The following is a 26,217-nucleotide window of genomic DNA, read 5'->3' as shown; positions in this document are numbered from 1 at the left end:
TGCAGAAAGACTGCTGAGGAAATAACAAATAAATCTAAACAGGCCAGTTAGGAGATTGACACACGTCAAAGAGGAATTACTGTGTGTGATCATGAGGGAAACCCTAAGTCTTGGGAGGTGCTGAATAGTCAGTGTAAGGCTTCTGATATGAGTAGAGAAAAACAGGAAAAGTTGGGAAAGGAGAGGCAAAATAAGGAATCAGGGTTGAAATGCCAAGCCGCACTATCAGGTGGGAATAAAGCGGTACCTCCTGACGAGTCTGATCTGCCAATAATGTTTCAGAATAATGACACTAATGACCAGGAGGAGGATTGTCTTCCAAAGCAATTGGCCATAATCAAATGTGCTGCCCAAGTAATGGACAATACGGACATCAGCAATAGCAATGCCAGAGCTGATCGAGCTGCCAAAGATATGGCAGCAGCCCGCAATTCTGTTGTGTCCTCTGTGAACCAGCATGTGCTCTAAAACAACAGGCAAACCAGGATCTACGGGGGATGCCCCTGACCCAGGAAAACAAATATGGAAGACGCATGGGCGTCACAATCTGCGTCAAAAGGACACTGGATCACTTCAGTTGGTCAAGTGTATATACCTGATGCTTTGTTACCCATCAGAAATTTATCTGTACCTCTACCAATGTCATCTACTGCATCGGTTGTACCCGATGTGGTCTCCTGCACATCAGGGAGACAGGACGCCTTCTTGCGGATCGTTTCAGAGAGCATCTCTCGGACACCCGCACCCACTAACCCTACCGCCCTGTGGCTGAACACTTCAACTCCCCCTCCGACTCAGTCAAGAACATGCTGGTCCTGGTCCTCCTCCACCACCAAACCTTTACCACCCGACGCTTGGAGGAGGAACGCCTTATATTCTGCAACCACACGAGAATAATGTTGAGTTCAATAGCTTCCTCAATTCTCCTCCCCCCACGTTATCCCAGTCCCAAGCCTCCAACTCTGCACACCCTCTGGACCTGTCCATCACACCCCCCCGCCCCACCCCGATCTATCACCTTTTCCCTCACCTTCATCCACCTATCGCTTTCTGAGTTACCTTCCCCCAAACCCCATTTATCTCTCAGCCGTGACCCACCAGCCTCATTCCTGATGACAGGCTTATGCCCAAATCGTCGATTCTCCTGCTCCTTGGATGCTACCTGACCTGCTGTGCTTTTCCAGCAGCACACTCTCAACTCTGCTTTGTTACCAATGCTTAGTGACTGTCTTCATACTGATACACACCTTGGCAAGCAGGGAATGAGAGAGGAAATGCAAAGACACTTTTAGCAGCTAACATTGTCTCTATTCACAGGTAAAGCATACCTTCAGACCACCATCTACCCCTCCACAACCTGATTCAAGTGTCACTCCACTTACCCAGGCCCATGGAAATTTTACCCATTGCACACTCAGTGCAAGTCTTATGCCTGGGAACCTTGTTCAGCGCTTCTGATAGACCATTGACCCAGAACGTATCGCACCCATTCAGGCGAACCCTCTTACTCTTCCAGACCAGCACTCCGTGCCCGCAGTAGGGGACACAATGGATTCAATCAGCTCACCAGTCATGAGCATGAAAAGTGATGAAGCTAACAACGGTGAAGAGGAGGTCCATGCGCTTTTTGTCAGTGGACTTCCTATGGATATTAAACCACGTGAGCTTTACTTTCTCTTTCAACCACTTAAGCGATATGAAGGTTAACTGATCAAGCTAACATCAAAACAACCACTTAGCTTTGTTACATTTGACAGCAGAGTGGGAGCAGAAGCAGCAAAGAATGCATTAAATGCTATTCGATATGATCCTGAAAATCCTCAGACTCTCTTGTTTGAATTTGCAAAGGCTAACACAAAAATGGCCAAAAGAAAACTTATGGTTACACCTGAACCTCGAAATATGCACCTTGCATTGGGAGCACACTTCATTACACGGGATCTCTATGATGCTGTAGGAACAGCATTTAACCCTGCATCTCTAGAGGCCTGGACTCCCTAGCCACTTTACACGACAGCCATTCCACATACTACATTCACCTACGCCAATGCTGCAGCTACCACACTTCAGGCAGAGATGTGCTAGTATCATCCATCTGAAGCATCTCCACAAGGATGGAATCTATTCAGTTTTGTTAAGTATTTAACTGCCCTTATCCAAGAATTCAGATTTCTCCATGGAGTGATAGAGCCATAGAGTCATAGAGCTGTACAGGACAGAACTAGACCCTTTACTCCAACTTGTCGAGGCTGACCAGATATCCCAACCCATTCTAGTCCCATTTGCCAGCACTTGGCCCATATCCCTCTAAACCCTTCCAATTCACATACCCATCCAGATGCCTTTTCAATGTTGCAATTGTACCAGTTTCCACCACTTCCTCTGGCAGCTCATTGCACACATGCACCATCTTCTGCATGAAAAAGTGCCTCTTACGTCCCTTTTATATATTTCCCCCTCACCCTAAACCTATGCCCTCTAGCTCTGGATTGCCCCACCCCAGGGAAAAGACTTTGTCTATTTATCCTATCTATGGCCCTCATGATTTTATACTCCTACTATGAGGTCACCCTTCAGCCTTCGCTCCACGGAAAACAGCCCCAGCCTGTTCAACTTCTCCCTACAGTTCACATCCTCCAACCCTGGCAACGTCCTTGTAAATCTTTCCTGAACCCTTTCAAGTTTCACAACATCCTTCCGATAGGGAGGAGACCAGAATCGCACGCAATATTCCAACAGTGGCCTAACCAATGTCCCATACAGCTGCAACATGACCTCCCAACTCCTGAAGAAGGGCTTATGCCCGAAACGTCGATTCTCCTGTTCCTGAGATGCTGCCTGACCTGCTGCACTTTTCCAGCAACACATTTTCAGCTCCCAACTCCTGTACTCAATACTCTGACCAATAAAGGAACGCATAACAAATGCCTTCTTCGCTATCCTATCTACCTGTGATTCGACTTCCAAGGAACCATGAACCTGCAGTCCAAGGTCTCTTTGTTCAGCAACACTCTCTAGAACCTTACCATTAAGTGTATAAGCCCTGATAATATTTGCTTTCCCAAAATGCAGCACCTCGCATTTATCTAAATTAAACTCCATCTGCCACTCCTCAGCCCATTGGCCCATCTGATCAAGATCCCATTTTAATCTGAGGTAACCTTCTTCACTGTCCAATACACTTCCAATTTACAACTATACCTCTTATGCTCACATCCAAATCGTTTATATAAATAACAAAAAGTAGTGGACCCAGCACCGATCATTGTGGCACTCCACTGGTCACAGGCCTCCAATCTGAAAAACAACTCTCCACCACCACCCTCTGTCTTCTACCTTTGAGGCTGTTCTGTATCCAAATGGCTAGTTCTCCCTGTATTCCATGAGATCTAATCTTGCTAGCTAGTCTCCGATGGAGAACCTTATTGAACGCTTTACTGTAGTCTATATAGATCATATCCACCACTCTGCCCTCATCACTCCTCTGTTACATTTTCAAAAAACTCAAACATGTTCATGAGACATGATTTCCCATGCACAAAGCAATGCTGACTATCCCTCATCAGTCTTCGCCTTTCCAAATATGTGTAAATCCTGTCCCTCAGGATTCCCTCCAACATGTTTCCCACGACCGACATCAGGCTCACTGATCTATAGTTCCCTGGCTTGTACTTACGACCCTTCTTAAACAGTGGGACCACGTTAGCCAGCCTCCAGTCTTCCGGCACCTCACCTGTGACTATCGATGATACAAATATCTCAGCAAGAGGCCCAGCAATCACTTCCTTGGCTTCCCACAGAGTTCTAGGGTACACTTGATCAGGTCCTGGGGATTTATCCATCTTTATGCATTTCAAGACATCTTGCACTTCCTCCTCTGTAATATGGATATTTTTCAACATGTTACCATCTATTTACCTAAATTCTATATCTTCCGTGTCTTTCTCCACAGTAAATACTGATGCAAACTACTCATTTAGTATCTCCCCCATCTCCTGCAGCTTCACACATAGGTCGCCTCGCTGATCTTTGAAGGGCCCTATTGTCTCCCTGGTTACCCTTTGTCCTGAGGAATTTGTTACATTTGTCCTGAATGTATTTGTAAAAACTCTTTGGATTCTCCTTAACCTTTTTTTTTGCCAAAACTATCTCATGTATACTCCTGCCTTTATGCTCTTCTCAGGATTCACTTGATCTCTCCTGTCTCTACCTGACATATGCTGCCTTCTTTACCAAACCCTCAATTTCTCTCATCATCCAACATTCACTACACTTGTCAGCCTTTCCTTTCATCCTCACAGGGATATGTTGTTTCTGGATTCTCATTATTTCATTTCTGAAGGCTTCCCATTTCTCAGCTGTTCATTTACCAGCGAACATTTGACCCCAATCAGCTTCTAAAAGTTCTTGCGGAATACCATCAAAATTAGCCTTCCTCCAATTTAGAACTCCAACTGTTAAATCTGATCTATCCTTTTCTATCACTATTTTAAAACTAATAGAATTATGGTTGCTGGCCCCAAAGTGCTCCCCCACTGACACCTCCGTCATCTGCCCTGCCTTATTTCCCAGAGTAGGTCAAGTTTTGCACTTTCTCTAATCGGTGCATCCACATATTGAATCAGAAAATTTTCTTGTAGACACTTAACAAATTCCTCTCCATCTGACCACTTAACACGATGGCAGTCCCAGTCTATGTTTGGAAAGTTAAAATCCCCTACCATAAACACCCTATTATTCTTGCAGATAACTGAGATCTCCTTACAAATTTGTTTTTCAAGCTCTCGCTCACTATTAGAGGGTGTATAATACAATTGCAATAAGGTGATCATCCTTTTCTTATTTCTCAGTTTCACCCAAATAACGTGCCTGGATGTATTTTCGGGAATACCCTCCCTCAGTACAGCTGTAATGCTATCCCTTATCAAAAATGCCATTCACCCTCCTCTCTTGCCTCCCAAACTGTCCTTTCTATAGCATTTGTATCCTGGAACATTAAGCCTGCCAGTCCTGTCCATCCCTGAGCTATGTTTCAGTAATTGCTAAGACATCCCAGTCCCATGTTCCTAACCATGCCCTGAGTTCATCTGTTGGGCCTCTTGCATTGAAATAAATGCAGTTTGATTTATCAGTCCTCCCTTGTTTGCTGCATTGTCCCTATCTGCCCTGACTGTTTGACTCGCTTCTTTTCTCAACTGTTAAAAATCACACAACACCAGGTTATAGTCCAACAGGTTTAATTGGAAGCACACTAGCTTTTGGAGCGACGCTCCTTCATCAGGTGATGAAGGAGCGTCGCTCCGAAAGCTAGTGTGCTTCCAATTAAACCTGTTGGACTATAACCTGGTGTTGTGTGATTTTTAACTTTGTACACCCCAGTCCAACACCGGCATCTCTCAACTACCAGTCTCAGATTGACGTCTTCTCTGACTATCTCCCTGGGTCCCATCTCCCACCACCCAACGCCCCCCCACCCACCCCAAATCTTACTGGTTTAAATGCGCCTGAGTAGCTCTAGCAAATCTCCCTGCCAGTATACTAGTCCCCTTCCAATTCAGGTGTAATCTGTCCTTCTTGTACAGGTCACTTCTACCCCAGAAGAGATTCTGATGATCCAAAAATGTGAATCCTTCTCCCATACACCAGCTCCTCAGCCATGCATTCATCTGCTCTATCCTCCTATTCTTACCCTCCACAGCTTGTAGCAACAGGAGTATTCCAGATATTACTACTCTTGAGGATCTCCTTTTTAAATTCCTGCCTAACTCTATATTCTCCCTTTAGAATCTCATCTTTTCCCTTCCTGTGTCATTTGTTCCAGTGTGTATAATGACCTCCTGCTGGTCCCTCTCCGCCTTGAGAATATTCTGCACCCTCTCTGAGACATGCTTGATCCTTGATCCTGGCACCAGAGAGGCAACACACCATTCTGATTTTTCGCTGCTGGCCACAGAAATGTCTGTCTCCACCTCTGACTGGAGGCTCCTTTAACACTATTGATCTTATGGACCCCAACGTACCCCTCATTGCAATGGAGCCAATCTTGATGCCAGAAACTTGGCTGTTCGTGCTACATTCCCCTGAAAGACCATCACCTCGTACATTTTCCAGAACAGTATACTTATTTGAAATGGGGATAGCCACAGAATACTCCTGTACTATCTGCCTACCTTTCCTACCTTTCTTGGAGTTAAACCATCTACCTGACTGCATCTGCGGCTTTTCTCTCTTCCTATAACTGCTATCCATCACACTCCCGAGCTCTTGTAAATTCCTCATTGGATCAGTTAGAGCAACAGTTAGAGGCAATCTATCTGACAGGATTTGCAACCAAAGACTTTTGTTGCAGATGTATTCTTCAGTAACTCGTAAACTCTCTCAAATCTCCCACATCTGACAAGAAGAGCATGTCACTCTACTAAAGGCCATTTTGCTCCTTCCAATCTGCAGACCTAGAAAATAGCACCGTCTCATTGCTGTACAAAACACCACTCCAGGCTAACTTAATACTTAGTGCTTATATTTTTAAAATTTAAGCAAATGGCAGATCCCAGTAAAACCATATAATCAAGAAAGAACCCACTGTATTGACTATTGTAGATTTACAGCAATGCCATACTTAAAATTATTTACCTATCTGTTTTTGTGCTGCGACCTCTCCCAAACAGGTTCTTCCAATATCAGTTGTGAATTTTGCTGTTTGTTAAGTTTTCTTGGACACACTCTGATGTCCAGTGATACCTGAATTCAAGCAACAAAGTTAGTAACTGTGCAGATTCACTGATGTAATGGAAGATTGGATTTTATTTTCAGGTTGGAGTTTCCTGAAGGAGTTTTTGGATAACTGGCTCATTTCCACTCAACTTGGAGGAGTGGAGTAGTCACTAAGGACTGTGGATTTAAGAACTTTACTGGTGAACACTTTTTTTCCACTAGGGAGAATCCTGGGGATCCTATCTTCTGCATGGACTAGTAATTCTTGTTGTTATAATCATTGTATGTTGTGTGTGAATAAATGGCTTAAATACTGGCTGTCAGATTCTCATGAATAAGCTGCTAGCGCCTTTTTCAGTCCCATGTAGTTGGTTATCATGGAATGATAAAAGTAGGGAATGAGATATGAAATGGTTAAGTTGTTCTGCTGACATGTAAGCAATTGGATGTCCGGGGTGTGTGTTTTCCTGTCTTGTAGGCAATTTGACAATCTGATCATATTCTGTAAATGCTGTAGTTAAAGGAATAACTTAATTACATATCTTTTTAAGGAACAACCTAATCGGACATTGTTTCTGGAAATAATCTAATCACTTTACGTTGTTTTTGGATGTGACTATTGGGGAGGGGGGAGTCTGTCTTGCATGCATGACTGACTGTGATGTAAAACCCTGAATAAAGGAGGGACGGTCCCTTTGTTCAGAGAGCATCGTGAAGAGTGTTCAGTGATCCTCCAAAAGCTTGTACTTATTGAAATAAATCATGCTATTCACAGTTGTTGGTGAGTTACAAGTGCGTGTCAGGATCTCAAGAAGGGAACTGAACTGTAGCATCTGGATAAAAGGACCTCACGTCTAATCTCTGTGCAAATTCACAAATAATAAACAGTTGTCATTTGACTTGAGAACAGTCAATAAGCAATCTTTTTAGTTATCCAGATAATAATTCATTTGAAGAATTAAACCTGGACAGAAGAAGAAAATAAATACAACAGTTGGAGAAGCTTCACTTAAACTTTGTCACTTTTGGTTAATTACAGAGTATGATACTGCATTAGAGCAAAATGTACAGGCCAAAGTTAAAGTGGGCTTGCCTGAAGAGGACCTGCATTTGGGCTCAGTTTGACACAATAATTGATATTTCCACTGTTTGAAAAGACTCTAAATGAGAATGGAAAGTTATTTTCAAGAACAAAAACGGTTTTAAAAGACATAAGAACTTGGAGTAGGCAACTTAACCGCTCAAGCCTCCTTTGCCATTCTATACAATCAAGATTGATCTCACTTTGGTCTTGTTTCCACTCTCCAGCCTGTTTCCCATAACCCTTCAAGCAATTACTAATTAAAAATCTATCTGTCTCCTGAAATTTACTCAATGTCCTGGCATCTACTGCATTTGGATGTACATAGAACAGTACAGCACAGTACAGGCTCTTCGTCCCTCGATGTTGTGCCAATCTTTTATCCTATTCTAAGATTGAACTATCATCCATGTGCCTATTCAAGAGTCGCTTAAATGTCCCTAATGTCTCTGACTCTCCTACCTCCACTGGCAGTGCATCCTAGGTGCCCACCACTCTCCATGTAAAGAACCTACCTTTGACATCTCCCCAAAACCTTCCTCCAGTCACTTTAAAATTATGTCCCCTTGTGATAACCATTTCTGCCCTCTAGTTATCTACTCGGTATATTCCTCTCATTACCTTGTATACATCTATCAATTCACCTCTCTTGTTTCTCTATGAAAAGCCCTAGCTCACTCCACCCTTCTTCATAAGACATACCCTCCAATCCAGGCAGCATCCTGATTAATCTCCTCTGCTCCCTCTGTGAAGCAGCTACATCCTTCCTATAATGAGGCAACCAGAACTGGAAACAATATTCCAAATGTTGTGTAACCAGGGTTTTATAGAACTGCAGCAAAACCTCACAGCTTTTAAATTCAATCCCCCATTAATGAAACTCAAAACACTGTACACTTTCTTAACAACCGTCTCAACCTGGGTAGCAACTTAGATGGATCTATATATGCTGTTTCTCCACACTGCCAGGAATTCTGTCTTTAATCCTGTATTCAGCATTTAAATTCAACCTTCCAAAATAAATCACATCACATTTGTCCAGGTGGAATTCCATCTGCCCCTTCTCAGCCCAGCTCTGCATCCTGTCAATGTCTTGTTGTAGCCTGCAACAGTCCTCGACATCACTGACATTTGTGTCATCGGCAAACTTACTAAGCCACCCTTTCACTTCTTCATCCAAGACATTTATAAAAACCACAAAAAGCTGAGGCCCGAGAACAGATCCCTGTGGGACACAATTGGTCACTGACCTTGAGGTGGAATACTTTTCATTCGCTACCACTCGCTGTTTTCTTTTGGCCAGCCAATTCTGTATCCAACCAACTAAATTTCCCTGTCTCCCATACCTCCTAGCTTTCTGAATGAGCCTACCATGGGGAATCTTATCAAATACCTTACTGAGATCCATATATATCACATCACATTTGTCCAGGTGGAATTCCATCTGCCCCTTCTCAGCCCAGCTCTGCATCCTGTCAATGTCTTGTTGTAGCCTGCAACAGTCCTCGACATCACTGACATTTGTGTCATCGGCAAACTTACTAAGCCACCCTTTCACTTCTTCATCCAAGACATTTATAAAAACCACAAAAAGCTGAGGCCCGAGAACAGATCCCTGTGGGACACAATTGGTCACTGACCTTGAGGTCAACTTGTCTTGTCATATCCTCAAAGCACTCAATAAGCCTTGTGAGGAATGCTCTGCCCTTTACAAAGCCATGCTGGCTATCTTTAATCAAACTATATTTTTCCAAATAGTAATAATAGATGGGTCTAATAGATTTCCAGGGGCCATTTCATTATGTCGTATCACAGCTAATAGGATTGTTGCAATGTTACTTAAATTTTTTGTCTAAAAATGGACTAACCACAGAAATTCAATCAGATCGTGAAACAAACTTTACATCCAAGTTATTGAATGAAGTTATAGATAGTTTAACAATAAAACAATTCAAATATACTAGGTACCATCCAGAAATGCAGGGAGCATTAGAACAGCAGCATCAAACTTTAAAGACCATGTTGAGGGCTTATAGTCAAGATGGGCGGCATGGTGGCACAGTGGTTAGCACTGCTGCCTCACAGCGCCAGAGACCCGGGTTCAATTCCCGCCTTAGGCGACTGACTGTGTGGAGTTTGCACGTTCTCCCCGTGTCTGCGTGGGTTTCCTCCGGGTGCTCTGGTTTCCTCCCACAGTCCAAAGATGTGCAGGGTCAGGCAATTGACCATACTAAATTGCCCGTAGTGTTAGGTGAGGGGTATATGTAGGGGTATGGGTGGATTTCGCTTCGGCGGGTCAGTGTGGACTTGTTGGGCCGAAGGGCCTGTTTCCACACTGTAATCTAATCTGATCTAGAGTATTGGGTTCAAAGAATTCCATTTGTACATAATAAATCAATTAAATTCAGTCCATTTGAATTAGTGTTTGGGCATGAGGTGAGAGGACCACTGAATTCAATTAAGGAGAAATTGGCAAGTCGGAGTTCAGAAATGACATATTTGAACTATGTCTCAAAATTTGGGGAGAGATTAAATAGAGAGGGTGATTCAACATCTGGCACTTGTATTTAAAATAAGAAAATGTTAGAGTCTAGGCTATCTCCTTGATATGTTTTGAGGGGTTTACTTTGGTCCATAACAAGTGTTTTAAGCCTTATTTTATCTTTGAAGCCTTAAATTTTTCTTTGAATACAAAATGTTTCACACTTCCACAAAAGGACTCTTCTCACATCGGTGGACAATATTGCATGTTGTATCTTAGGATTGCAATTCAAAGCTTTCCCCTGCCACTTTGGTGAGATTGTGGTTGATACTCACTGGCTTTCACAGTAGTATTAACTGATCTGAGATTTTACAAGCAAGCTTAGAGCTACTATGGCTATTGCAGCTTTATAATCCTGGTTGCCATTTGTAGAGATAGCTTACAGATGCTGAGTGCTATTGAGCTGCTGAATACTTAAAGATAGATTAACCGTTTTCTGATTGAACATTTTTTTTCAACTTGGATGGCTGTGGCAACTGAATATTTTTTCAGGCTAGTACTGTCTGGTCAAAATCTACACCACTGCTACCAATTGAAATTGACAATAACCTCATTGGTGTCAGGATCTAGTACAGTAATAGTTTATTTGATCTGGGATATCACTGTTACTGATTCTCCTTATTGGTTACTTTCCCCAACATGAGCATTTTGTGAAGCTGCCCTTATGGTGCCTTTACCAGTAACCGGACTCACTATTGATGAACAAGGAATAGGTTTATTACGTCCCATGAAATAGCAAGTTAAATTACAGCTACGCTGTGTGGTTTTTTATTGTGAAATGCCAGGCTCAATCTACGATGAAGCTCACTTCATAACTTCTAAAATATTCTCACATAGTATTGGTAACCAGCTCAGAAGCAGAACCAATTAGGAGACTGGTTAGGTCCTCCCAAGAAGAATCTTTATATCCTGATGGGTGAAGGTGATTTTGGGATGTCCATATGGTATCTTGAAACTATTTCCACTTTATTCAATATTTCTTGACCCAGTCATAGCTCTTTGTAACCTTGAATGTTTTAATGAGATCACCTCTCATCTTCTGAACTCCAGATAATATGGAGCCAATTTACTTAGCTGCTTTGTAGATAACCCATTTTGAACAGAGCAGCAAGGAGAGAGGGCGGAGAGAAACAAGGGCTGCTGGGAAGTTTTTAAGTGGGTGAGATCTGAACCTGAGACACTACACCGTAGGGCCTCCCTCCTATCCACCTGCTCTAACTTGACTAAGAGTCTCGGAAAACTCGGTAAGTTTTCAGGTTTTCTCATTTTTTTCTTTTATTCTCTTCCTTGTTTAGTCCTAAGTTAAAAATCACACAACACCAGGTTATAGTCCAACAGGTTTAATTGGAAGCACATTAGCTTTTGGAGCGACCCTCCTTCATCAGGTGATAGTCGCTCCGAAAGCTAGTGTGCTTCCAATTAAACCTGTTGGACTATAACCTGGTGTTGTGTGATTTTTAACTTTGTACACCCCAGTCCAACATCAGCATCTCCAAATCTTGTTTAGTCCTGTGTGGGCTTTCAGATTAGCCGGGTATGGCTGATAGGGCAGTTGCATGTTCCTCCTGCAGAATGTGGCAGGTGAGAGACATGACACATGTTTCTGCCGATCACATCTGCGGGAAGTGCTTCCAACTCCAGCTCCTCGAAAACTGAGTCAGGGAACTGGAGCTGGAGCTGGTTGAACTGTGGATCATCCAGAAGGCTGAGGGAGAAATTGAGAGGATGTGCAGGGAGGTGGTCACTCCGCAGACACAGGATAAGGATAGCTGGATTACTGGGAGAAAGTGAGGACTGCAGATTCTGGAGATCATAGCTTAAAAATGTTTTGCTGGAAAAGCGCAGCAGGTCAGGCAGCATCAAAGGAACAAGAGAATCGATGTTTTGGGCATAAGCCCTTTTTCAGGAAGATTACTTCTGGATTACTGTCTGGATTACACCTGAATTACTGTCAGGGGGCAGAAAGGGAACCTACAGTCAGAGCAGGAATCCTCTGTGGCAGTTTCCCTCAGCAATAAGTATACTGTTTTGGATACTGCTGGTGGGGACGGTCTACCAGGGGAAAGCCATAGTTGTCAGGTCTCTGGCAATGAGGCTCAGAAGGAAGGTGGGTGAGAATAGAAATGCGCTTGTGGTAGGGGACCCAATAGTTAGAAGGATTGACAGATTTTGTGGTCAGGAACGGGACTCCCAGAAGGTATGTTGATTCCCAGAAGGTATGTTGCCTCCCCGGTGCCAGGATCCGGGATGTCGCCGAACGGGTTTACAGGATTTTGAAGGCGGGTGGGAGGGGGTGAGTGGGTGGTGCGGAGTGAGCATCCAGAAATCGTGGTACATATTGGCACCAATGATAAAGCCAGGAAAGGGATTGAGGACCTGAAAAGTGACTACAGAGAGCTAGGTTGGAAGCTGAAAAGCAGGACAAATAGAGTAGTGTTCTCAGGTTTGCTACAGGTGCCAAGAGATAGTGAGGTGAGGAACAGGCAGCTAGTGCAGCTTAACATGTGGCTGCGCATTTGGTGCAGGAGAGAGGGATTCAGAAATTTAGACCATTGGGGTGCCTTCTGGTGAAGGTGGGACTGTACATGAGGGACAAGTTGCACCTGAATTGGAGGGGCACAAATGTCCTGGTTGGGAAATATGCTTGTGTGGTTCGAGAGGGTTTAAATTAGTTTGGCAGGGGTATGGGAACCAGAGCTGCATATTTGAGAGTGGGATAGTTAGATATGGGGCAGTGGCAGAATGTAGTGAATCTATCGGGAAGTTTATTCATGTGATGGAACAAAAGGATTGGTTCAAGTGTGTTTGCTTTAAAGCAAGGAGTGTCAGAAATAAGAGTGATGAACTTAGAGCTTGGATCAGTACTTGGGACTATGATGTTGTGGCCATAACAGGGACTTGGGTTTCACAGGGTCAGGAATAGTTGCTAGATGTTCCAGAGTTTAGAACATTTAAAAACGATAGGGAGAGTGGAAAAAGAGGAGGCGGTGTAGCATTGCTAATCGGAGAGTGCATCACAGCTACAGAAATGAAGGTTATTGAGGAAGGTTTGTCAACTGAGTCAGTATGGGTGGAAGTTAGAAACAGCAAGGGAGCAGCCACCTCATTGCGGGTTTTCTACAGACTCCCTAATGGCAGTAGGGAGATTGAAGAACTCATAGACTGGCAGGTTTTGGAAAAAAATGCAATTATCGCAGGGTGTTGTTGTGGGTGACTTCAACTTTTCCAATATCAACTGGAACCTCCTTGGTGCAGATGGTTTGGATGGAACCGTTTTTGTCAGATGTGTTCAGGAGGGCTTCCTCACTCAGTGTGTACACAGGCCGACGAGGGGAGAGGCCATTTTGGATTTGGTGCTCGGCAGTGAGCCAGGACAGGTGTCAGATCTCGTGGTGGGAGAACACTTTGGTGACTGATCACAACTGCCTCACATTTACTATAGTCTTGGAGAGGGAAAGGCGCAGTTACCAAGGGAAGATATTTAATTGGGGAAAAGGAAATTATGACACTATCAGACAGGAGTAGGGTAGTACAGATTAGGAGCAATTATTCCACAGAAAGGACACAACAGACATGTGGAAACTGTTTAAGGAGCAGTTGTTGCGAGTGATGCACAAATTTGCCCCTCTGAGACAGGCAAGAAAGGGTAAGATTAAGGAGCCTTGGATGACGAGAAAGGAGGAGCTTCTCGTCAAAAGGAAGAAGGCAGCTTATGTAAGGTGGAGGAAGCAAGGATCTAGCACAGCTTTAAAGCATTACAGGCTTACTAGAAAGGAGCTCATAAATAGACTGAGGAGAGCCAAAAAGGCTTGGTAGGAATGTTTAGACATTTTATTCATACGTGAGGAATAGGAGAATGATCTGGGAGAAGATGGGCCGATCAGGGATCGTGTAGGGAACTTGTGTGTGGAGTCTGAGCAGATAGGGGAAACCCTAAATAAGTTTTTTGTTTCAATTTTCACTAAGGAAAGGGACCTTGTTGTGAATGAGAACTTTGAGGAGCTGGGAAACAGGCTTGCACAAATCAAGATTGATGAAGTTGATGTGCTGGAAATTTTGGCAAACATTAAGATTGATAAGTCCCCAGGGCCAGACTAGATTTATCCTAGGTTGCTCCGGGAAGTGAGAAAGGAGGTTGCTAAGCCACTGGCGAAGATTTTTGCTTCCTCACTCTCCACAGGAGTCGTATCGGAGGATTGGAGGGAGGCGAATGTTGTTTCTCTTTATAGGGAAATCCCTGGCAATTACAGACCAATTAGTCTTATGCCTGTGCCTGGACTGGAGGGCTTGTCTTATGAAGAGAGGTTGACTAAGCTCGGACTTTTCTCTCTGGAGAGAAGGAGGAAAAGAGGTGACCTGATAGAGGTATACAAGGTAATGAGAGGCATGGATAGAATCAATAGCCGGAGACTTTTCCCCAGAGCAGGATTGACTGGCATAAGGGGTCAAAGTTTTAAGATATTAGGAGGAAGATATAGAGGAGACTTCAGAGGTAGGTTCTGAATGCATTAAATGCATTGCCAGCAGTGGTGGTGGAAGCAGAATCATTTAAGCAACTGCTGGACATGCACATGGACAGCAGTGAGTTGAGGGGTGCATAGGTTAGGTTATTTTATTTTAGCTTAGGAATTATTCTCGGCACAACATCGTGGGCCGAAGGACCTGTTCTGTGCTGTACTTTTCTATGTTCCATGTTCTATAACCCATAACCAAGGAATCCAGCAACTGAACCTTTGCTGTACTGTCTGCAATGCAAGTATGTTCTTCTTTAAAACTGGAGACCAGAATGGCACTGATACTTTAAATCTCTCTCAATCTTGTACAATTGTAACAATTGTTTGCTAGGGGATTCAAATGCAAGAATAAAGGAAAGCATTTGATTTGCTTTCCTAGTTGCTTACTTTACTTGCATGCTAACTTTCTGTGTTCCCTACATGAACAGGCTCAAAGTCTGTCTAAACATGAACGTTTCTGTTTCACTGCTTTCTTAAAATGAGAATCTGCTGATCTGTTATGATGGAATTAAATAATCTCACACTTTGCCACATTAAGCTCATCTGCCATCTTGTTGTCTATAGACTTAACCTGTCTGTGTCTCTTGTCAGGCGGAAGTGGGTACTGCAGATGCTGGAGATGAGAGTCTAGATTAGAGTGGTGCTGGAAAAGTACAGCAGGTCAGGCAGCATCTGAGGAGCAGGAAAATCGATGTTTCGGGCAAAAGCCAATTGATGGTGAAGGGCTGATGAAGGGTTTTTGCCCGAAATGTTGATTTTCCTGCTTCTTGGATGTTGCCTGACTCTATGTCTCTTTTCAGTCTCTTGGTGCCTTCCTCACAAATTTCAACCCAATCTAACTTTGCCATCAGCAGCTTAGATATGTTTTATCCTTATGTAAGCTTGAATCTAGGTTCTAAATATGAGTGATCCTTGCACTTGTCACTGTCCACAGACTGACAAATGCCTCATTAATACCTACTGTTTGGTTCCGATCTATTATCTGATCCTACACCATGCTCTTATAGCACCCTCTAATGACACAAGTCCTTTAATGCGTATTAATCTTATGTATAGTAACAGATCAAATTCCTTATAGAGATTTATGTGTACTATATCTACCGGTCCCCCTTTATCTACCCCACATGTTGTTCCTTGAAACAAATAAACTTGTTTATTGTCATTTCACTTTCTTAAACCTTGTTGACTGGTTCTAATCATGCTATTTCTTTTCAAGTGCATTGTTAAGACACACGTAATAATAGATTTCAGGACTTTCCCAATGTGTAATATCGCGTTTTCTCAGAACATTTTTCTCTGTCCTTTCTTGAATAGCAGTGTTACATTGACTGGCTACCAATGTACGAAGAGATTTCCAATATTGAAGTAATTTTGGAAAGTAATTGGCAACAGATCTGTTCTCTCTGCAGTTTCTAGAACTTTATATTTAGATTGTTAGGTTCTGGAAATTTGTTGAGTCTTAGTCTCTTGAGTTTTTCCAGGACTATTTCTCTGCTGATGTTAATTTTCTTAATCTTCTCATTTTTATTAGTCCCTTTGCTATGTTCCATATCTGGTATAAAACCTCTGTGCAGAAGGACACAGAACTATTTTATCTTTTTAACTATCTTTTTACATACACGGAAACATTTTGAAGATCATTTTCTATATTCATGCACAGTTGATTTCATGTCTTTTTGATCATCTTTTTTTGGTAATCCTTAACTTTCTAGAACACCCACAACCTTCAGAATTACTGCTGTTTGTTTACAATATTAAAGTCTCTTTCTTTAATGTAATACCATCCTTAACTTTCATGGTAAGCCATGGATGGATCTTTCTTGCTTAGTTTATTTTCATCAATTGAATGTATTTTGTTGAACAATTTTAATTGTTCTGTTAAATGGTTACCACTCCTTCTTTATTGCATTATCTTTCAGTCAATTTATCCAGACAAGCTTGGACAGTTCCCCTCTTATACCTGTGCAACTAGCTTTGTTTTGTTTCAATTCTTGTTTAGTATTGAGGTATGTTTTCATATTTGGAATAAAATTCAGTTGTATTATGAACAGTATTTCTCAGTAGAGCCTTTACTATGACATTATTAATTAACACAACCTCATTGAACAATATGAGATCTGAAATAGCCTTATCCATAGTTGGTTGCACAACATAGCGCTCTAAGAAACTTTCACTGAATCAGTCTATGAACTCATCTTCCTTGACCACCATTTGTTTGATCTAGACTAAATGATGATTAAGTTTCCGTATCAATAACATTGTTGTTACAAGGTCCAGTAATTTCTTGTTTACTGTGTGGGGATGTATAAATTACTTCCTCCAGTGCTTTCTGACCCAAAACAATCCTAATCTCCATCCATTCTGATTCTACTTGCTGTGTATTAATCAATCCTCAAATGTCTTCTAATCAATCTAATGTATAAACTCCTTGCGAGAAACCTTATTGAGAGCCTTTTTAAAACCAATTATACCATGCGATTGTGGTTTGCTCACTGAGCTGGTGGGTTGTGATGCAAACATTTTGTCACCATGCTGGGTAACATCATCTGTGTGACTTCCATGAAGTATTGTTGGTCTGCTCTGCTTGATACTTGTATGATCCGGTCTGTTAAGTGGGTGGTGTCATTTCTAGTTTCGTCTGCAGTGGTTTGTATTTGGGTCTATTTCTACATGCTTGTTGATGGCATTTCGCTTTAAAAACTAGGCCTCTAGGGATTCCTGTGCATGTCTTTGGTGAGCTTGTCCTAGGGTGGTTACGTTGTCCCAGTCAAGTTGATGACCCTCCTTGACTGTGTGTATTGAGATGAGGGAGTTGGTCGTGCTGTTTTGCTGCTAGTTGCTATTTGTGTATCTGCATTGCTATTTTTCTTCCAGTCAGTCTGATGCAGTGTTTATGGTTACTTGGGATTTTGTATTTTTGTTGGCCCTGCATGTTGTAGCTTTGGGGTCTTTTGACCTTGTGAGTAGTTGGCATAGTGTGTCTGTGGGTTGGTGTGCTATCATGGTTCCTAGTGGTCGTAGGAGTCTGCTTGTCTTTTCTGATATGTTGTTAATATAGGGTAGCACAAAACCGGAAATGACATCACCCGCCTTCACAGACCGGATCATACAAATATCAAGCGGGATATTACAACACCGCTTCACAGAGGTCGCACAGATGATATTACCGAGCACAGTGACCAAAGTTGGGTATGACAACTTGCCAGCCTCGGTGATCAAACCAACAGCCGTATCCATGATCTGAACTACAAATCTTCACAAAAAACCTGAAAAACAGTTATATTATTTTCAATACTTTTGTCTTTCTCTACTTAGCCAATTACACCTTGAGAAAAGCTGAACAGCTGAATTATATTATCTATTTCTATCCTTATGATGCTAATTTATTCCAATTTGGCACATTTAATTTTGTTCCTGGATATCATTGGGTGTCAAATGTTGCTCTAGTGTGCTTGCTTGTGTGCCAGAATATCGTAGGTTCCAGATCCATTCAGAATTGACTACAAAACCGAGGTTGACACTACAATAGAGTGGGGATTCTGTCTTTCAGGTGAGCTGTTCCATGGATGTCAAAGATTGTTCCTTTAACCCTGCAGCTGGTCTTTCCATAGAAATATTACACAATCGTCCTTCAAGTTCTGATGTATTTCAGTCTTTGAAAAGGACAGCAGAGCAAATATTTGTGTATCGGAAAGTATATTGAAATTTTGGACTTGATCAAATTAAAACAGGAGAGAGTTTTGCGCGAGAATAGCACAAGGCAACACTGAAACTTACAGACAACACATGCACACGCACACATGTTTAACTGATAATTTTTTTATTGAGAGTCTGAATTAATGAGGCAATGCACTGACTGTTAGAATGTTTTAAGTGACTCAACAGAGAAAGTAACAATGTTGGTTATTTGTAGCTTTTCTAATTTTTGATGGTTACACATATAGCATCAGTACCCTCCAACATACAAGTGATTTGGAGATTTTTAACCTTCAGGATCTGCAGATACTCTATTTCTGTGATTGATTTCTTGGACATCATGCTTGAGGATGCCTCTCCCTGAAGCATAGTTTTGTACAGAATCTCATTCAGTGTTACTTTCTTATCTTGAATACTCAAAACACACACTGGAGGGTCTGTGTCACTGTAGGTGGATGGTTTGTAGAAGAGTACCAGCAGTTGCTTGTCTCCACATTGGTACCCAAGGATCCCAGCACAACCTTCTGATCCTTCAATGAAGGAAATTGTCTTTTCTTTGCCTTTTTCAACATTCTCCAGTGTTGACAATAATTTACCTTTCACAATGAAATGTCTGCAAACAAGAAAAGACATTAATTGATCAGCTTATATTGTTTCAATTAGAGAACTCAGCAATGGAATTCCATTGAGAAATGTTGCTGTTCTTGTAGCAGGAGTGAGGAACATGAGACAAGATTCCTGTTGAGTTGGGTGCATGGACTGTGGTAATGAAGTCAATCCTGCTCTTGTCCTCATCTGTTCTGGGTAGTTGAGATGCCTGAAGAATAGGCCATCAAAGTCAACTTGCAAATTCTAAAAGGTTAGCACTTCGTACTGCAATTCATCTAAAGGATATTGATTCTGGTACAGAAAATGAATGATGAAACAAAAGCTGTATCCCACCAATGTTGTATGTGACCCCTATTCTTAATTTTGGGAGCACCAAACAAATTCAGTCATATATCTCCAATCCCAAGAATTGATATTAGTCAGGTTGATATTCATGGCAAACATTCTGCTTTAGCAAAAGTCTGGACACTTTCCATCTAAAAGTACTCTCATGGATATATGGGGCGAAAATTACTCAAATGCCAGGGAGTGTTTGAGCTTATGTGATATTGTTTTGTCATGTCCAATGTTAATCGCATTTGATTTTCGCACAGCACTAGGCTATAGTCAAACAAGTTTATTTGGATGCACTAGCTTTCCAGACTTAACAACAGATCAGCTCCTCCTTCAATTAGCAACACTGAAATCCCTTGGTGCACACACAGCCCACTGCTGTGGCTGAGGTTAATGAAATGAGTCCAAGCAGGGAATCAAAGTTAAGACCTTGCAGATCTGAAGGACTTTGTACCAAATTGATCTGATCATTTCTTCTTTATTTATGCTTTTTACAACAAGAATGCAACAAGGTAGAAAACATACATACTCTGGGTCAGTCAGCTCGATGGTATTTGTATCATTTTTGATATAAATGCAAGCAGTCTTGTCAGCAGCTTGTTGGCTGTAAAAGAGAACAAGTTAACACTCAAAGAAAAAAATCAAATCAAGTTGGGAAGGAAGGCTTGCTGACTGTGGAGTTGCGAACTCTTTGTGTGATGTGAACTTTGACCAGCACAGGCACCAGCTTTAGAACAGTGCGGATAGGCATATGAAGGCTGCAGTCGTGTGATGGATCCACAGGGATATGTTCAACATTATGTTCAACCCTACCTGATGGATACGTGTATGAAAGCACTGACCAGTGTAAAAGTGATCCATGGTTTGATACACGTTGGTATTGAGAGAGCTGACCTCAATTAGGACAGACAACGGTGCAGCAACTGTCCTTGTCCTGGAACAGGATGAAATCAAGTAGCAGAAAGTGAGGACTACAGATGCTGGAGATCAGAACTGAAAAATGTGTTGCTGGAAAAGCACAGCAGGTCAGGCAGCATCAAAGGAGCAGGAGAATTGACATTTCGGGCATAAGCCTGAAGAAGCGCTTTTCCAGCAACACATTTTTCAGCACAGGATGAAATCAGCCTAGATACCTTGTCCTGGTGATTAACCAATAATCACTACTGGTAAATAGACTCAGCCAACTAATCAGCACTTCCCTGTCACTCATTTTAAATATTGTCTTTTTTTCTACTTTATTGATGTTCTTGTGAGCTGTTGTGATGATTTCAAGCTGAACTGCTTTGACATACCATGTCCTTTTTCAGTAGTATTCCAGCTCTGCACAACCAAAAGCCTACTTCATATTCCTCCTTGCGTTAAACTCAACCGCAGAGGACAAATTGAATCTCAGGCCTATCTCAACAGTCCCAATTAGCTACTCCCTGATTAGGTCTTTTACATATATGCAGCTTCTTTGGCCTCCATGTTGACCAATTTCTTTCAGTTGCAGAGTTCAAATTCTCTTTTTTCTCTTTATTCCAATATAAACACATGCCTGTTCATGAGCTTTGCAGGAGATACAAAGTTAAAAATCACACAGCACCAGGTTATAGTCCAATAGGTTTAATTGGAAGCACTAGCTTTTGGAGCGCCGTTCCTTCATCAGGCCAATTCTTATCATTTGCATTGATGTAAAACACATTGTTGCACCATTAACAGATGGCAAATATTTTTTCCTCAACATAGAAATTCCATTTACTGTTGAATATCACACCTTGGAATTGTAGACTGGAAGGAAACAATTGGATAAAGGGAGCCCACACCTAATCTCTGTGCAAACCCACAAACAATAAATTTGACTGAAGAATAGTCAATAAGCAATCTTTTTTTGCTGTTCAGATAATCAATCATTTGAAGGATTAAACCTGGACAAGGGGACAGTGAAAATACAACAGCTGAAGAAACTTGACTGAAACTTTGTCACTTGGTTAATCGTAAAGAATGATACTACGTTGGAGGTAAATATGTAGAACACACTTACACTGGGCTTGCCTGAAGAGTACCTGCATTTGGGCTTGCTCTGACAGTTATATTTCCAGTGTTTGAATAGTTTGATGAGGCGTTTCCCATTCTGTAAATGAGAATGTAAAGTTATTTTCAAGAACAAAAGCAGCTTTAAAAGTTGTAAGAACTAGCGATAGGCAATTCAGCTCCTCAAGCCTCCTTTGACATTCTATACCACCAAGACTGATCTCACTTTGGCTTCATTTCCTCTTTCCTGCCTGTTCCCCATAACCCTTCAACCCATTACTAATGAAAAATGTGTCTGTCTTCTCCTTATATACACTCAATGTCCTGGCATCCACTTGGATTAAATTAGATTAAATTCCCTACAGCGTGGAAACAGGCCCTTCGGCCCAACTAGTCCACACCGACTTTCCGAAGAGTAACTCATCCCCCCTAATTAATGCATCAAACTCTATGGGTAATTTAGCATGACCAATTCACCCAACCTGCACATCTTTGGACTGTGGGAGGAAACCGGAGCACCCAGAGGGAACCCACGCAGACACGGGGAGAATGTGCAAACTCCACACAGACAGTCGCCCGAGGCTGGAATCGAACCGGGTCCATGGCGCTGTGAGACAGCAGTGCTAACCACTGAGCCACCGTGCCACCCCAAATAATTAAATTATTCCCTGATGATCGGGGTTGTTCTGCACTGTTCTGGAATCTTCAGAAATTTAAGATTCGAAACGAAGAGCCCGCTGCAATCATTCATGAACAAATAAAAATGGATTTGTTTCCTTTTCTTTCAACTTTCTGTTTATTACTGTTAACTAAACTGGGCATTAGAAAAGTCAATAATGATCGTGAAGTTTTTTTCCTATTTTACTTGGATTTGAAAAAAGGTTTGCACTATCTTCGGATGTTTCAGCTGCCTTTGGAGGGAGTGTGGAGTGTCCGAGACAAAGATATCAGGAACACATTCAGTTTGAACTGGCAATCCAGTTCGGTGGATAACTTTCTAAACGCACTGACCAGGCTGAACCTGAGCAGTTTCCAGTAGGAAAAATGGAGGAGGTGGTAGTGGAACAGATTGTAAAGATTCTCCAAAATAAAATGGAAAGGGAATGGTAGTGGAAATCGAGAAGACATTGTGGGAAATTTCAGGAGATTCCCAGATAAGCTCAGATGATTAGAACCCCAAGTATGTCCCTGTACCAGAAATTTATACCAGAAATATTAGCCATCCTTGCAACTGAAAAAGTTTGAGAATAGTTCTACCCATGAACCTGCACTAACAGAGAGTGCCATTCCTCAAAGCCACATCAAGTAGCATGATTGCATTTGACAGAAGTCTGATTAGGAAATCACAATGTCACATCTTATTGCAAGCCAAACTCTGATAGTGGAGATATGCTTCATCTTACACTCACTTAGAGTTTATACAAATTACAAAAGAAGTGAAGAATTAGTTATTTGAATCTTACCTGGCTCTTGGAGGTATCGCTGCGATGTTATGACTCTGTTTGAGGTAAAAACTGAGACTCAGCTGCTCCTTAATATATGTTTCATAGTGGCTATGAGAATGGTCATTCAGCCAATCACTGTGCAAATACTGGGCGTTTCACCATATTCAGCATTTTTTTAAATCTATTTCAGTTTGTGGGTGTTACTGGTTAGGCAAGCATTTATTGTCATTCTCTAATTGATCTTAAGAGGGTGAGCGTGAGCTTTCAGAAACTCTCCAACCAGTGGTTTATTGCCTAATTTTATTGCCTTTGGAGATTTCATAGAATCCCTACCATGGGGAAAGAGCTAATTGGGCTCAGTAAAGCAACACCAACCCTCAGAAGAGCATCCCACCCAGACTCAGCTTTGTACTCTATCCCCATAAGCCCACATGTAGCATGGCAAATCCACCTAACCTGCATGTTCCTGGACACTAAGGACAATTTAGCATAGCCAATCCACCTAACCTACTCCTGTTTCGACTAATGAGGAAAGCAGAGCACCCAGCAGAAATCCATATAGACATGGTAGAACAAATAGAGGCATGGGGTATTTTCTAAATTGGGAGGAAATACAGAAATCAGAAGTGGAAAGGGATTTGGGATTCCTAGTCCAGGTTTCTCTTAAGGTAACCTTACAGGTTCAGTCGGTGGTTAGGAACGCAGATACAATGTTGTCATTCATCTTGAGAGAGCTAGAATATAAAAGCAGGTATGTACTTCTGAGGCTTTATAAGGCACTGGTCAGACTACATTTAGAGTATTGTGAGCAACTTTGGATCCTATACCTCAGGAAAGATGTACTGGCCCTGGAGCGGGTCCAGAGGAGATTCACAAGAATAATGACAGGAGTGAAAGGCTTAACATGTGAGGAATGTTTGAGGACTCTGGAACTATATTCAACAGAATTTAGAAGGATGAGAGGGAATCTGATTAAAACTTACAGAATACTGAACAGCCTGGAGAGAGTGCACGTTCGGAAGATGTTTCCATTGGTAAGAGAGATGAGAACCTGAGGGCAGTGCCTTCGAGTAAAGAGAAGACCTTTTATATTGGAGATAAGGAGAAACTTCTTTAGCCAGAGAGTAGTCAACTTGTGGAATTCATTGCCACAGAAGGCTGTGGACTCTAGGTCATTGAGTATATTTAAACAGAGAAAGATAAGTTCTTGATTGCCAAGGGGATCAAATGTTCCGAGGAGAAAGCAGGAAAACGGGATTGAAAAACCGATCAGCCATGATTGATTGGCAGAGTGAGCTCAATGGGCCGAATGGCCTAATTTCAGCTCCGATGTCATATGATCTTATGGAGGACTCCACACAGTCACTGGAATTGTGCCCTGGTCCCTGGTACTGTGAGGCAGCAGTGCTAACCACTGAGCTACCATCATACTACCATATTATTGTGTGGTGTCAGACAATGAGTCCAACATTCACTTGTGGATTTCTCTTTCAGTCGCCTGTGGGACATGTGCATCGCTAACTGGCCAGCATTTATTGCCTGTCACTCGTTGCCTTTGTCAATGTGTGTTGTCAGAAGTCACATTTACTTGATACTGCAAAGAACCAAAACTGACAACTTATTGAATTAACTACAAACGAGGTGTAATTTCTTTCAGTTAAACATTGAGAATACCAAACCCTTTCCCTTCAGCCTTAGTACAGACTCTGTACCCTCACCATCAGTGACATTCTGCTGCGAATTTGAATGTTCACCTCACTGATATCGAATCTAACCCTGAGGTGAATTTCAGACACAACTGCTTTACTTCAAATAGTCATTGACTTCCACCTTGCTTTTGTACCCAATATGGTCAGTTTCCTGACTGGCAATGCTAAATGCAGGGTCCTTAATACACATGAATTGTTGGCAGTGATCCTGTTATTTTGAATATTCTCTACTGATAATTAATCTGGTTGGCCCAACTTTGCCACCAGTTGTAGTTCAGGCGTTTAATGTCTGGCCATTATTTCCTGTTCCTACCAGAAGTGATCATACCAGATTTTTCCTCAATGGTTTATGCCCACCCTGATTTTAATCCTTTCATACTTCTGGGCCAGCATGGCATCTAATTGGCATCTCTTACTAACCCAGTTTTCTCCCTGTGAATGGCACTGTGTCTTTTCCATGTTCACAAGCACACAGGGAGAAATCTTTTTTTTCTGTAAGTTAAGAGAACTTTAATTTACGTCAAGTAATGCTCACTTCTTTGCTGAAAAGCTGCAAAAAACTGAAATTGCATCAGCCCCGCACGTTTCCCATCCCATCGAAAGGACAGATGTATTGAGAGTTGTTAACATTAACTCTGGTCTCATTAGGTATCATAGCATCAGGCCAAATGTGGACAGGAAATTTTCTGTTGAATACCAAGTGCAGTCTGCACCTTTCAACCCTCTCTGAGCTCATGAATCACAAATTATCCTCCATGCTGTACTCCATTCAGAAGAAGAATTGGGGACAACAATGTCACAGAACCTAGTCTGGATGGGAGGGTGTCAATGTCCATCACCACGACTGCCTCAGCAGCGGGCATTACTGACAGAGCTGGACAGGTCCTAAAGGATATAGCTGACAGACTGAATCTGTGGACTTTTAGCAGCAGCAGCAGAACTGTAGTCAAACACAAACTGCAACGTCATCGCCCAGCATTTCCCCCACTCAACCATTATGATCAAGCCAGGGGATCAACCCTGGGTCAATGGAGAGTGCAGGAGGGCATGCCAGGAGCAGCACTGGGCATACCTAAAAATGAGGTGGAGCGAAATTGACGTTTCGGGCAAAAGCCCTTCATCAGGAATAAAGGCAGTGAGCCTGAAGCGTGGAGAGATAAGCTAGAGGAGGGTGGGGGTGGGGAGAAAGTAGCATAGAGTACAATAGGTGAGGGGGTAGGGGATGAAGGTGATAGGTCAGGGAGGAGAGGGTGGAGTGGATAGGTGGAAAAGGAGATAGGCAGGTAGGACAAGTCCGGATAAGTCATGGGGACAGTGCTGAGCTGGAAGTTTGGAACTAGGGTGAGGTGGGGGAAGGGGAAATAAGGAAACTGTTGAAGTCCACATTGATGCCCTGGGGTTGAAGTGTTCTGAGGCGGAAGACCCCACCCCCCATCACCAAACCATCATCTCCCAGACCATACAGAACCTCATCACCTCAGGAGATCTCCCACCCACAGCTTCCAACCTCATAGTCCGGGAACCCCGCACTGCCCGGTTCTACCTCCTTCCCAAGATCCAC

The 26,217-nt window shown here is 42.4% G+C and overlaps 1 protein-coding gene and 1 pseudogene across 1 annotated transcript; one reads left to right on the top strand and one right to left on the bottom strand.

Annotated features, from left to right (window-relative positions):
* The first annotated feature begins 1,572 nt into the window (after nt 1-1,572).
* LOC148145151 (RNA-binding protein, mRNA-processing factor 2a pseudogene) lies at nt 1,573-18,095 on the top strand (annotated as a pseudogene).
* A 559-nt stretch (nt 18,096-18,654) lies between these two features.
* On the bottom strand, nt 18,655-25,625 carry LOC148145150 (uncharacterized). Its single transcript, XM_087973396.1, has 5 exons — nt 25,564-25,625; nt 22,966-23,055; nt 21,513-21,602; nt 20,019-20,093; nt 18,655-19,160 (listed from the first exon to the last, which is right to left on the bottom strand). Exons 1-5 carry the CDS (start codon nt 25,623-25,625, stop codon nt 18,770-18,772), a joined length of 708 nt encoding a protein of 235 aa, XP_087829522.1. The 3' UTR covers nt 18,655-18,769.
* Nucleotides 25,626-26,217: the final 592 nt, after the last annotated feature.

This window comes from Chiloscyllium plagiosum, unplaced genomic scaffold (assembly GCF_037043375.1).
Source record: "Chiloscyllium plagiosum isolate Xiang-an unplaced genomic scaffold, Cpla_swu_hap1 HiC_scaffold_26, whole genome shotgun sequence".
NCBI lineage: Eukaryota > Metazoa > Chordata > Chondrichthyes > Orectolobiformes > Hemiscylliidae > Chiloscyllium > Chiloscyllium plagiosum.
The sequence above is the reverse complement of the archived record's forward strand: the minus strand, read 5'-3'. Positions and strand labels throughout refer to the sequence as shown.

Excerpts from the sequence above, each read along its gene's own strand:
- LOC148145150 (XM_087973396.1), bottom strand. The coding sequence starts at position 25,625 with ATGACGTTGCAGTTTGTGTTTGACTACAGTTCTGCTGCTGCTGCTAAA. Across the intron at positions 23,056-25,563 it reads GCTAAAAGTCCACAGATTCA|CCACTATGAAACATATATTA; the intron begins GTCTGTCAGCTA and ends CCATTCTCATAG. Across the intron at positions 20,094-21,512 it reads ACTCTTCAGGCAAGCCCAGT|CCAACAAGCTGCTGACAAGA; the intron begins GTAAGTGTGTTC and ends TCTCTTTTACAG.